This window comes from Hakea prostrata, chromosome 7, assembly GCF_041222555.1.
Source record: "Hakea prostrata isolate BN-2017 chromosome 7, UWA_Hpros_2, whole genome shotgun sequence".
In the NCBI taxonomy this organism is placed as follows: Eukaryota; Viridiplantae; Streptophyta; class Magnoliopsida; order Proteales; family Proteaceae; genus Hakea; species Hakea prostrata.
This window is the reverse complement of record NC_142606.1, coordinates 69689131-69703821: the sequence shown is the minus strand read 5'-3', so window position 1 is coordinate 69703821 and position 14691 is coordinate 69689131. Positions and strand designations below refer to the sequence as shown.

General features: G+C 35.5%; 1 protein-coding gene across 1 annotated transcript; it reads right to left on the bottom strand.

Annotated features, from left to right (window-relative positions):
• Positions 1–6191: 6191 nt before the first annotated feature.
• LOC149011885 (uncharacterized) lies at positions 6192–10093 on the bottom strand. Its single transcript, XM_089164360.1, has 2 exons — positions 9921–10093; positions 6192–7333 (listed from the first exon to the last, which is right to left on the bottom strand). The coding sequence occupies exons 1-2, from the start codon at positions 9988–9990 to the stop codon at positions 6747–6749; spliced, it is 657 nt and encodes a 218-aa protein (XP_089020486.1). The 5' UTR covers positions 9991–10093; the 3' UTR covers positions 6192–6746.
• Between the last annotated feature and the right edge of the window lie 4598 nt (positions 10094–14691).

Here is a 14691-nt window from a genome sequence, read left to right as displayed (position 1 = left end):
TTAAACACTTTCCCGCGCAAAATTGGTCTATGTTTTTTCTACCTTCAATTCCGGATCAATCTTACCCAAAAATCTTTGTTACCTTTTTTTTTTTTTTTTCTTTTCTTTTTGTGTAAAAATTCTTTCTAACCCAAAACAAAAAAAATAGCTGAGATCATTTCCAATCATCATGTCCCTTCATTCATACAGCCACATTAACGTGAATGTAAAACTCATATGACAAGCAATCTTTATGGGCAGGCAGGCCTTGTGAGTGTGAGTCTCACACTCATATGAGTGTGGTTATACAGGTGGAATGTTGAACAAATATATTGCAAGTGAAAATGTGTTTTGTTATAATGAAAATGTGTTTTGTTATAAAGACACTGACTTATATTTATGGATAAACATAGTGATACATAAGTCATACAAGGATAAAATCGTCTTTATACTTTATTCCTAACATCCTCCTGCAAAGTCAAAGGTCCAGAATGGAGCTTGAGTTTAATGATCTATTTGCTGGATTTGAGGATCGCAGCAAGAAAACAAGCGAAGATCACACCAAGAATACAGAAGAAATAAAGAAACAGCAATGTTGCAGAACTGGAGATCAGAACTGATCGAACCGTCGGCGAAGTGATACCATGTTGAACAAATATATTGCAAGTGAAAATGTGTCTTGTTATAAAGACACTAACTTATATTTATAGATAAACAGAGTGATACATAAGTCATACAATGATAAAATAGTCTTCTGTGCAGATCGTCAAGTACATGGAAGTGCAGCACCACATGCTGACATTTGGATATTGTTGAATTGAATGGCTGAGATTAAAATGAAATGGGTAAGTATTAGGAATGCAAATTTATACCCATTTAACATATCCGACCGTACAGTTAAACCCATACCCGGCTTCTTTGATCATTCATTTTCTCTCTCCCCCCTTTATCTCTAGCGCAACAGATCTGGCCAATTAGCTACTGTAATAGACGTTTCTAAACTGTAAATTCTTTCCATCTACTCCTTCCGTCTTTCATCACTTTTCCTCGCAAATGAAGGGGAATCCATTGGGAAGAAATTGCTGAGAACAGTTTTTCAGTTTTCAAAGATCCTAGACCATGGTTGACCCAAAACCTTTGTGGGAAGGACCATCTTCAATATCCCTTTTATATCTGTTATTATACGATTTTGGGGAAAGTTGAACTCGAGGTTTACACCCATTTCTTCCCCTTTACCGTGAAAAAAAGGGAGCCGGACTCGGGAAGGTGTAGTTCTTCCTTGGCACAGTGGTTATTATGTGAGGAATTATTTTCAATTTTTTAAGTCCTCTACCTTGGTTATAATGGAGGTGCAATCGATTACAAATTCAAGGATTGAAATATTAAGTAGCTTTCAATTCTTCCTAATCATTCGTTCAATCTCTGAATCATTCAAGTCCCAAAAGTGGCACTCAAGAAAGGGAAGGTTGGATTCTAATTTTAATTTACAGAACAGAGGGGTTGTGCAGCAGAGTTGCAGCAGGCTTAGAATCGACCATGGTGGGGCGTCCGGGAGGTTCTGGAGTTGTCGGCGACAATAGTCCAAATCAAGGGGGTTTGTGGTCGCCGTCCGACAATTGTCCAAATCAATGGAGTTTTCCCGGCGGCGAGGGGTATTTTCAGAATCCGATTGACTGTAGGGTTGGCGTGATAGCGAAAATGACTTTGATCCTAAAAGTAAACCCGACAAAATCAGGTCCAGTTTGATCAAATGAAACTCAACAAATCCTAACCGCAAGATTCTAATCTTCCACGTGGCATTTCAAGAAAGTGCACCGTTGTGCACTGCAGACGATGTTTTCCCAAATCATACAATGATAAAACCGTCTTAGAATAGTGAATTCTTGGGAAAAAAATTTTATATAAAGAGGGATTGTTGGATTTTTGTGCATGTTTTGATATTTTAATTATTTATTAGGCATGATAAAAATGACTTTATCCGTATAAAAAATCATCTTTATCACGCCTAATATTATCAAATTTACTTTTTTATTTATCCACTATTTTTATGTTTTTTTTATGGGTTTCATGGTACAATCATTCATTTCAAACAACATATTCTATATGATTTGGTTTCTTAAACATCCATGACCAAGACATTCTCTAAACTCTTTGAAATATTAAATACATTGGAACAACTTGTTCACGCATTTTGTATTTCAATCCTCTGGAGAAATATAACTCTTTCAATGAATATTTTTACTGATGTTGACTTATGATTCAGGTTGTATTAGTTGATTCTCAATCAACAATCTCAATATACATATACAGCTTTGTGATGTGCACCGGTAGAATTCTAAGTCTTTACACTCTGGTGTTTCAACCATTTATGCTCATATGTTATATACATGGCAGATGAGGAATCAGATTTACTTTCACATCGTAAACCTGATCCTCGCATTTTGATTAGTAAAATTAATTTATGGACCTCTCTTGTAATTAGTAAAGGAATATTTGACTCCCTTGCATGAAAAGCAACTAGTTTCAATCCCAAGCCTCTAACTAGGGGTGTCAATTTTCAACCCGAACCGTTAAAATCAGACCGAACCGTCCTGTTATTGCCCAAATCGGCCTAAACCAATTCTTAATGGACCGTAATTGGGCTGAAGGTCCTCAGCCCGAATGGTTTCAGGCTGGCCCGGCCCAGCTCGTGTGTGGCCCGTCAACCCGTTAGTCTTTTACATAAATAAAATTAAAATATTAAATGTAATTAAATTTTTTTTGTATTGTTTAAATGTAATTAATGATCCATGAATTTCGGTGTCAAATTGAGACATTGAGACTTGAGTTTGAGTAGTTGAGAGTTGAGTGTTAACACGTTTAACGGTTTAAGTTTTAAGTTTTAACTTTTTAATTTTCAAATTTCATTTAGTTTTATTATTTTAAAATTTAAAATTCTTAATTGATAACTCAACTCTTAGTTTAACTGGTACTTTAATTTTCAAATTTCATTTAGTTTTATTATTTTAAAATTTAAAAGTCTTAATTGATAACTCTTAACTTTTACAAATTCAATTTCATTGGGTGAAAATTGTGAGGTTGTTCTACACATGATAGAAAATCTAAATTCTTTATTTTTTAGGGTGAAGGGTGGTTTGGATCAAGCTAATGCCATCACTTATCGTTGGATCTACTTGGAGTCTTCATCCTCTATCTTTTGTAGTTTTGTGTGTGAGAAACTAGGATTTGGAGTTGAGGAAAAAATAAAGTAAATTTCAATATTGATTTTTAATTTAGTCCAAATCATTAGCCAAACTGAATCCAAACCATTAGGCCAAACCGTTAGTCAACTTGAACCCAAACCGCACCAAACCGAAACCGCACCGAAACCGTTATCTTTTAAATGGGCTGGTTTGGGCTGGGGGTTTTCAGCCCGAAACCGTTAGGCCCGGTCCAAAACCGCTTCAAACCGCACCGTTGACACCCCTACCTCCAACCATTGCATTAACCACCCCCTCTCAACTACCTCTCTTGTAATTGCAGAGGTGCCAAGCGAAGGACTAAAAGTTGGAGGATGGACCTTTTCATTGTACATACTACATAGGAGTCAAGTCTCTGTATCAAGAACACAACAACTAAATAAGGGATAGTGTTGGTCAAAGCACTCACACAAGGATGGCAGATGGCAACTGGTTGGAACTTGCACATCCACACAATCCTATTTTATTTTAATTGGAGTCCATGGCCACCAGTTCCCCTAAGGCTATGGCCCTTGGACCCCTAGTAAGGCTATGGCCCTTGGACCCCTAGTCCCAATTTTTCGTTATACTCGACGGGCGCGGATTCCCGCAAGAGTTAGAAAAAGAGGATAAGAAGTGTTTTTTTGGTTTGCCAACCCCATTTTTTTATAAACGGGTGTTCGACCCGCGTCGCACACCTGGCTATGGTGGGTGAGTCTCCTAGCGGGAATTTTTGCATCCACAAGGATTTGATACCGGAACCTTGCTTAAGCGAACCAAGCTGCTTACCACTTGGACCAACCCCCTTGGTCATTTATAATATAAGTTACAAACCCTATATTATTTAGGAAAATAAACATTGGCGAGGACTACAACAAAAAATAAATAAAGATATTCACTCTCCAACTCTAACTTGTGCAGTAAATAACTTGTTGCCCAAGTTACTTCGACACCCCCCTCAAGTCAGAGCATATACATTACCAAGACCAAATTTAACACATTCAGACTTGAAAGAGGGTCCATATACGGTTTTAGTACATAGGTTTGCCAATTGATCTTGTGATCGAACCAAAGGAGTAACAATGGTGCCTTTTAATACCTTATCTCAAACAAAATGGAGATCCACCTCAATGTGCTTCATATGCTCCTTAAAGATAGGATTATTTGCTATATAAGTTGTTGTTTGGTTGTCACATGATAGTTTCATAAGCTCTTCCATTTGAAACCCAAGTTCTTGCATAAGTCCATTAATCCATAGTAGCTTCGATACTATATGGAGCATTGCTCTGTATTCAACTTTTGCATTGGATAAAGCCACAGTGGTTTGTGGAATAACCCCCATATCCCTAACCCAAAACCCGAATTGCAGGTCTGAGTACCCGAGGCTCTAACCAAAAGAAGTTTTGAGCTATCCGAATTGAAGCCCATGGTTTCGGGCCCAGAACTTATGGATTTGGATGCAATTGGTGGAAAACTTGCCTTAATTGGAACTGAAAGAAAAATCCAGTCAAAACCCAGATGGTTTCGATAGGTGGATATCCAGTGCAAGAAAGATCGAGTTGGAAGATGTTCATGAGTGAGGTAAAAACCCTCTACATGTTGGTTAAGGTTGCAATTGAGCTAGGGATCAATCGGAGAGCAAAACGCCCAAGTACTGAAAAGTACTAGAGGCAGTTGCTTAAGGCAGTCGATTGGCCAAGCAACTGCCACCCTTGATAGTTGATTGAAAAGTTTCGACAAAAATTGCATGTTTGAGGAATCATTTATGTTTCTATGGTATCATGAGTTTGTTCTCAGGTATGTTTTCATCCATAATCATATATTATAGATAGGATGTTTTCAGTTCCACCCTCAATAGAGCTAATTTTTTCACATAAACGTATAAAATCATATTAACATACAAGGAGCATTCTTAGTAATTTCGATTGAACCAATTTGCAAAGCAATAACTTGCAAGATTTAGGATACTGTTAAGACTTTTTTGCTTGTTGGGCTGTGTGTAGCAAGTTTGTATAGTGTAGGTAAGAGTTTTTCTTTTCTACCAAAAAAAAAAAAAGTAAGAGCTTTTCTTCAATAGCTTCTGCTACATAGTTTGAAATATCATGATTGTGTAAAGTTACGAAAGGGTTGTTTTTGAGATGTGTAAGGGTTAATTTACCTTCGAGCCCACAATTTTGCATAAAGTGGGGGCATGTGGATAAGTAAGTTTGCATTGAAGTTCTTTTAATATGGAAATTGCTTATGGTTTGTATGATCAAAGAAAAATATAATTTCCGTAATTATCAATACTTGTTAAAAATAATATTCCACCTAGATTTCTAATAACGTGTTTATAAAACATATTTCTGTTTTGAAAACGTTTTAAAAAAAATTATATAATATATTTATCAAGCACTCAAAATTGTTCAAAAAAACATTTTTTTTAAGTACAAAAACACGAAAAAATTTTTTTTTTTTTGGGGAGGGGGGGGGGTGGCAAACATAGTTTCTGGCAATAGAAACCTTATCAAAAGCACGGTAAGCACCTATATGATCTCTCAACCATTGTTAGCCTTTAGCATCCTCTAATTTAGGACGGTCTTTTGCATGACTGAAGCAAGATCCCTAGTTTTGTAATCCTTTTGTTTGCTATCATAGATTTAAAAAAAAATGTCTTGTTTAGGGTGAGTCGTTAAAGTCAGGTCAAGTCAAATTTTTGAAAACCAATAAAGAGTTGCATTACTCAGGCTTGTGTAAAAGGTAGTGTGGTGGTAGACAATGATTTCCATTAATATCGTTTCGGAAACTCCTTCAATTTCTTGAAAGTATGAAAAAAATATTCAATAAGATTTCAAATCCTAGCCCATGATTGGGGGCAGTAGAAACGTAGCTGCATCCCATGCAGCAGGCAAAGCCCGAGGAATGGCTCAGTTGGTGAAAAAACAACAATTCCAGTAGGAGCAGAGAGTTCAAATCCCCTCAGAAGAAAACACGTTACCTTGTTTAGTTGCCTATCATGTAATACCCACATCCCCAATATATAAAATCGCCTGTTAAAAAAAAAATGCAAGCTGGATATCTGATTTTTCCTTTTTCTTTTTCCAATTAGAAGAAACAGAAAGTATGCATACAAACAAGTCTCCCTATCAGACATTCATATTAACAACAAAAATGAATTCAGGGAAGAGAAAGAACTAGCATTTCCACACAGGTACCATTTGTTACAAAACTAGCATTCAGAAGCAACATATCAGAGATCTTTAACAAAAAGCACAACCCATATGGTAGGGTTTGGCATCTCTCTTCATGCTCATAGCTCAGCATTGATTTTTTTTTTCATCTTACATTGCAACATAGAAGTATTCCTGTCACATTTACTACATTGCCCAAAAGCTTACAACGACAGCCAGATCAGATCACCCATCACTGGTATAGATACATTTCATGCAAGTTCACATCCAACACACAAAAGAATTACCTAAAAAAGAATAAGCTAACACGAAACAGGTGATGCATTGATGCAAGCTTGTTGTACTCGAGCATACACAACCCATTCCAGAGATCAAATGATCACAAACTGAATGTGTAAAAAAGTGCAACCAATACCCCAGTGGCAAGTGACAACAGAGAGCTATGCCATGCATTAGCACCACTACAGTCAGCATTGGTGCCACTAAAGCAACCAGGATGCTGTGACCGTGCCACGCCTTGCTGCAAAACAAAGCTACTGTTTGATGTGCCATTGCTGAAGAGCACACACCAGAAATAGGGACCTCCACCATCAGTGCCGCTCACTCCAGCCCCAACTTCTGTGTGATTTTTACGGTACAGTACATCCAAAGTTGTATTGTCATGAATCAGGATGTTTGAGAATGCTTCAGAAGGTTCAACATATTTGGACTGACAGCCCAGTAAACGGCCTGTGATAGGGCCAAGAGTTGAAGCTTCAACCCCACAATTGGGTGCAAATATCTCCGCAAAGTCGGAATAAATGGGCCTTTTGGCATCTTTGCCCTTTGTTTCATCACAATTACCCTGGTATGCTTTGATATACTGCAACGCAATGCAACCTAGCCCTGAGTTATCAATAAGTGCAGAGGATTTATGTGATGTTCTATTGCTGTTAACCAATGCCACAAGTTCGTCTGCTGGGTTATCTGTTTTACAATTCCAAAAACAATAAGAGTGGGGCTTTGTCACAGTATAAAGACGTGAAAGAAAAGAAAAAAAGACACAGAAGAATGAATCCTCAACTCAAATGCTTGCATGCGCATGATGTGAAGATTCTAAGATGGAACTAATTATGTGCTAAGGAGCTCACTCTATTTAATCAAGGGTGTCTCAATTCCCAAGCAATAACTATATGTTTCCAGTATCCTGAAGAACTCAGTCACCATCATATGGATGAGGAACATTATGCTTTCTTTTAGTCATAAGAGTTCAGTGTTATCCTATGTCAACTAAGCTCCAGTGCAACAATTCATCCAAAAAATAAAGCTCCCAGGCAACAATTCAATACTAAAACCTCACACGTGAAGCACATGATAAAGTACAATAATTCCTACCCTTTATCTCTCTTCATACAAAATTCCATTATACCCCCCACACCCCAGCCCAACCCTGCCACCCTCTCCACAAAAAAAGCTTGGGGCTGCATTGCTGTAAGTAGTTGTTGATCATTTTCTAGTTATGTTTCCGGTTCAATGTGAATATATTGAAATAACTCTTAACACTTGAGAAATTAAAAAACCCAGCGTTCCTTTCACCCCTTTTTAAATATGCTCTGAAAAAACCATAAGAGTTTCAGCGTTGAAATCACTAGTATATGGCACATTGAGGCATCCACTGAATCATCAACAAATATTAGGTTACATACAAGGAAAATACTAAATCTTTACATAGGTTACCACTAGCTTTTCAAGAACCTTTCATTGCCTGGACATGCTTCCAGCAGCCTTTCAAAGACAATTCATTGGCAAGATGGTCTAACTTCGAGAAGGCCAGATGTGGGTAAGACCATAAGAGTGAAGGCATCAATCTTAACATGACTTTGTTTGTGTACATGAAAGACAAAGAAGACAGGAAAAAAATGAAAGCCTGATTTTGAATTTAAAATCTCCTTAGATACAAATATCGGGAATTGCTTATTGGCTACTTCTACTCATAGCTGTCTGTCCATAGGGATCCAGGCACCTATTGGTGTCACCCTGCATTCAAGCCTCCGTCTAAAGCTTGGGTTGCCTTGCATCCAAACACTAACAATATTTATACTTATTCAACACAAGGAATAGATGGCCTTTCCAGAGGGCAAACTCGTGACCTACTTGATACATTTTCAGGAGCCCTTTCCTATCCTTTTGCCTGTAAAGTTTTCCTCATAGTATCCTAGGTTCCTAGCTGAAGATGCATAAAATGAATGAGAGCAAAACTAATATTTTTAGAAGATCCTTTTGTTGAAGAGACCACAAAATAATAGAGGGCAATAACTAAGAGAAATCTGTTGTTTATGGGGTCTAGGTTTGTTGGGCTGAATTTTTTTTGGCATGAATGAAATGAGACAAAGAACTAACAAGACAATGAATACTGAATGCTGGTCTTTGCAATGAAAATTGTCCTGCTCTTGAGACTTGATATCAAAACTCAAAGCTAAATGAAAACCACAAGACATAGGGAGCTCACATATTAACACCCCCCCCCCCCCCAAAAAAAAAAAAAAAAAGAAAGAAAAGAAAGGAGGGATTCTCAACTCCTTCCCCTCTTTTTTGTTTTAGTGGTTTGTGTTAAATGTTCCTACAAAAAGATTTAATTCATTCAAACATGCTTTGGTATCTTGGTTTAAAATACAGGTTATAAGGCAGGAGCCATTATCAGAGAATTCAGAAAGAAGAATTGGGGATTGCATTACATAGCAGTACTGGTTCAGGTTACAAAGCTCTTGATTGGAATAAACGTAACAAATACAGCTGCAACAGGCCCTTAGGTGGAAATAAATAAAAGAACTCGAAACATCGGTGTCAAAATACCTATTGAAATCAGACAAAGCGTAAAATTTAACAACTACAATATCAGGCAAGCACTTCACTAGAAGATATCCTTGGGCAATCTACAGAAAGATCGATGGGAAAGAGACTGAAAATTGAAGATTTATGAAAATTACGTCATCCACGACCTTTTAGAGGTAATGAAAGGTGAAATCTGCATAAGGATCAAAGAGGATCACAAACACATTCGGAAGTAATCTACATAAGGATCGATGAAAAGGGCAATGCAGAATTCAATTTGAAGATCCTGAAGAATAACTCATCAACGCCTACATTTTTAGTAAAAAAGCAAAATATTGTGCTCTTGTTGTTGAGATCTGACTGAAGGAGGGAATAAAAACCGTCATTAAAGCCACATTCGAAACTCCATTTCAGAAATGTTCGATTAAAAGGAGAAAATGTAGGATTCAAACCCGAAGATCTATGAAGTAAAGATTCATCAGCAAGGGCATATTTGGAAATAATGAAACAGGAAATCTATTTAGAACTTTAAATGCAAATGTTGCTGATAAGATCTTCATCAAGAATGTACCAAGTAGGAAAAACAGATCTTCATCAAGAAAGAATACGAAATCCAGTAAAGATTTTTGTTCTTGTTTGAGTTCTTTCCGAAATTAATGAAGTGTATGTAAAGAGTAAATGATTGACTTAGTCTTACTATCTTCTAGCAAAAAAAGAAGAAAAAAAAAAGAAGAAGACTTACTCTTACTATCAGCTTGAGCAGAAGCGAACAGTAACGAAAAGGCAACAACAACCACCGTAATAGTCGCCATTGCAGCCGCTGGTTCGTCGGAAGACAGAAATCAGTGACTGGAGAGCTGGTGATACGCCAGAACTGAAGAGTCGGGTTTGGAACTGTTCAAGGTTATCTGTGTATTTATGTATTTATCGTTTTATTATAAGACTGCGCGAAAATGACACACATATATATATATATATATATTCCTGAATTTCAAATTGAAATATTAGGTTTACACTTTACACCAAAAGAAATAATTTTTTGAAAATTAAGGGAAAAAAAATTATTTTTCATAAAATAATATTTGATCAAATTTTTAAGCGTCACAGATTTGAACCTAAAATTCAAAATTTTTTAGGATACATTTAGAAATTTCATTCCAAAAATTCAAACTAACCAAACAGTTAATTACAAAACTCATAGATTCCCTAAAAAAAATAAAACTCTCACCTCTCCAAATACTCAAATTTTCCCCTTATCTATTTTGTCTTTTTCTTTAAACATAATTGGCTTTTTTCTTTGAATTTAGTTGGTTCATATTATCTGGTATTCGATTTATTTCTTGAACCATCAAATTTATTTGTGTCTCAAGTATTGGAATCAACCTTCATTATTGTTGTTTTTTTTTTTAATTCTTATAAAATATATTTTGATTTGCTCATTTCTTCATCATTGGAGGACATCTCAAAATTCATTAATCAAAAAAAGAAACCAAGGAAGAAATTGTAGTATTCCTTTGGGAACCTATGAACAAAGTTGTTTGAGAAGCAAGATTAGATGTAGAAGCATTTTTTTTTTAAGGAAATACAAAGAAGTGAGAGAAAGGAAATGAGTTGTTACAACCAAAGAACGAAATCTCGTCCAAGTTCGCCATTCGTTACCTGGGCGACTCTCATGCAGCTTGCTTTTGTTCTCGTTTGACAATTCTGATGACGATCATAGACTGATATTTGACATGGAGGAGGCAGCTGGACATGTTTAAAAGATAAATAAAATAATGTAAAGTTTGAAAATATCCTTGCCATCCTGCAAAACATCACTCACACTCTGTCAGTATTCACTTTTACCTTTAATATTTTTATATTTTTTTTTATAATTCCATGGTTCTCCATGAACCACGTGTGTGGCTTAAATGCAAAACTTAAAAAAGTTAAAACTTCATCTTCGGTGATTTCTTCATAACTTTCTCCGTGTATCTTAAAAGTTGCAGGTGCAGTGCTTCACCGTCTTCCATGGTGTAGGTTTGTAAATGTGTGACTTCTAGCTCTCAGTGTTGGTGAGGTCTGTAAGAAGTCATCGAACACAAGCTCGTATTTTTAATGGAGAATCGGCGAGCCATTTTTTGCAACGATTTTCCGACGATATTCCTTCTACATACTGAAATTCGGTTTCAATGGTGGATTTTGGTTCGCCCACCACCTAGATGGGCGAAATTCGCTGCCGAACTATTGCACCCTGGTTACAACTAGCTAAAGACGTGTTTCATATATATGAATAGGATTTCTTTGCCATTCTTAAAACTTGATTGTTTGTTATGTGTTGGTTTTCAATTCTAATTTTTTATGCTCGCAACTTTTTTTAGTTCATGTTTGATTTTATTTTTTGTTATTTCTTAGAGTGGTTGATAAAATAAACAAAAGCTTGGTGGTTAAAGTAATAAGTTTAAACCAAATAATATGAATTGGTCAGCATAAAAGGAAGAAATATAGGATTGTGACATGGACTAGCTAGATAGGGTTTTTTCAATCCCTGTCCCAGCCATAAATTTCTATAGGCAAGTTCTAGTATAACCCTAATTCAGAGCCTAAAATCATTGTCTTTGACCTTAAACCTTAACATGCGAAGCCCATTTGTATCTGTCTTAATTGTCCCTAATTGGGTCAAGATGGACTGTTAAGCCGTGTCCCTGTCCCTATCCTTTATTGGGCTGACCATAGCACTAGACTAACGACTCTACGATTAAAATAATCTTTACGAAGTTGAAAATGAGATGTCAAATCAAACAATGATACTTCCAAAATTTATAATCTTATTAATCTTAAAATAAAAATCAAAGGAAAAAAAAAACAAAAAAACTTAGAAGCTATTATTATGAACCTGATATATCTCAATTAGATGTACAATAGAAAATAGAAATTTCATAATCTAATATTTTGTTCAATCTAAAGTGTTTGATATTTAAAAAAACAACAATAAATTCCAAGATTTTCAATATCCTTCATAAATTTGATATTATAACATATCAATTATATGAAATAAAAAAATCTTATAATCTAACATGTGGTTAAATTTGAATTACCTCGTGCATATAAGAGAGAGAGAAGAGAGAAAAAAAAAAGCAATAAGGTTTTTTAAAATGCTATTAAATTTGATATAAAAAAAATTCTTAGACAAATTAGAGTAAAATTATAAACAATTCAAATTCTATATTATTTATTTTTTCTCCATAAAATAAAAAAATAATTTATAAATTTATGTTATTCTCTTGACCCAAAAAATTAGGGGTAAAATTGAGGTCATATTTCAGAGAAAAATTAGGATCACGATTCGGGCTAAAATTAGGAATGAAATCGAATGAGCTAGGCAGGATAAACACTAATGTCAAGCCTTCCTTTAGCCCTAATTTAGGATCAGAATATTTTGGTCTTAATTTGCCTTTAAGGACAAAATCTAAAATTTAAATGCGAAAAAAATAGATTAAATTAAAAAAAAAAATTGAATATTTAAACATATCATGGAAAAGAAAAAAATAAGACATAAAAAGTTTGAACAAGGGAATTTCCATTATAAAGAAATCATGGAAATTCGTTCATGATATTTTTATATTTACAGTTGTAAGTTGTTACTTTATTTTATTTATTGCTCGAACGATGAAATGCCTCTGCAACCTGTGAGTGTGAGGCAGCAGATGTGGACTCACCTGAACGTTGACGTGGTGTTCACGCGGTAGAAGTGATGCTCAGGTGGAACACGTGGAGAAACATTATTAAGAAACCCTTGCATGAGATCTACTCTTGTTGTTAATTCAATTCAGGGTTGAAACCTGAAACATTAATGAAACTTGATTTGAATACTCACTGACCCTACCTGAGCTCTCTATCAGCAGCTGTGTTGTCAATTTCGTGAGAGTTGAGATGTGCTGTTTCAGTCGGTGGTAACTGATGCTCACTTTTCTAATTGCTTTCAAGAAAGAAAAAAAAATTGGAAATTTCTCTCTTTCGATTCTGGATTTTGATTACGACCATTCACCCAATAAATAGCACATTGAAGTGGATATCTCACCCATTCAATCAATCAACTCACCGACTTCTCTCTCAATTTTGTCTTTGCAGCAACAAATACCACTCGACATCGAGCCATGATAATGGCACTTGAAGCCAAGAGAAAACTTGGTTTCATCAATGAGTTGCTGAAGCAACTCTCAATACTGCATCTCTGGATTTTGCGAATTGGACAAACACAAAACAGCATGGTGCGCTCTAATTTGCTTGTTCATTCCATCATTCTCTTTATTGCTCAGAGCATCTTTTGGATTAATATTGCTACGCTATATGGACTGACGTTGGAAAATGTTTTTCTCCTTAAATGCCCCATGGAATTTTGAAATCCGATGAGCTTTATCTACTCATTTGCAACGTATTACTGCCCACTATTGAAGTATATAGGGATGAGTTAGCATCCTACCGATCCCTAACATGATTGTTCTTATGAAGCCATGAAAGTGGGCCATGTGGAGTCACTGTTAAACTATTTTATCATATTTTAGTTTAATTACTCTCTCAATAATTTTTTTAATAGAACAATTTCTTCAATATAAGTATACAATGTTAGAAACAACAATTAATTCAATTAGTTTAGAAATTAAATTAAAAAAGTTTCAATTAGGTCGTTGTTTTCTAAAAGGAATAACAAAAGAAAAAAAAAAGAGAGAGATCTATTACTTAAATAATTACTTCAATATAATGTTAGGAAAAACAATTAGTTCAGTAATTAAATAAAAATAAAAAACTAGAAAGATTGAGAGAGAAAAAAAATATATATATGAGAAAGAGAGAGTGAATACTTGATAATTATGGGGATGATTTAGGAAAATTCCAACGTGTGCTAGCTTTTCTAAATTTTCCTTTACTATTTAAGGTGGCGTTTGGTTCCGCAATTCCTTGGAATCCGCTTCTGTGGGAGTCATGAATCTGTATGAATCAGGTTCTGTAGAATCATATTCGTAAAAAAAAACTGTTTGGTTACCCCGATTGGAAAGTGAATGCATCGAAAAACCATTTGGTTACCCTAATTACGAAAGTGAATATGTTTGAAAACTGTTTGGTTACCCTAATTCATCGTGAAAACTGTTTGGTTACCCTAATTCGAGGGATTTGTCAAAACGTGGTTCGATGAAGAAAACCTTTGGTTACCCTAATTGAAGTGATTGTTTGATTGGTTATTGTGTGCGTTTGGTTACCCTATTGGGTTTGTCTTTGGTTACCGATTCGAAAGTGAATTTGTCGAAACATTTGGTTGATTGGAAGTGATCTCGAAACATTTGGTTACCGATTCAAGTGAATCGTGAAAATCGTTTGGTTACCCTAATTAGAAAGTGAATCTATCTGAAAAACGTTTGGTTACCCGATTCGGAAAGTGAATCTATCTGAAATTGTTTGGTTACGATTGGGTGATCGTCTTTGGTTACCCGATTGAGTGAATGCTGTTTGGTTACCCTATTAAAGTGAATCTATCG

Coding starts and splice junctions, on each gene's coding strand:
- LOC149011885 (XM_089164360.1), bottom strand. CDS start 9,990: ATGGCGACTATTACGGTGGTTGTTGTTGCCTTTTCGTTACTGTTCGCT. Junction 7,334..9,920: donor TGCTCAAGCTGATAGTAAGA/GTAAGTCTTCTT, acceptor ATTGTAAAACAG/ATAACCCAGCAGACGAACTT.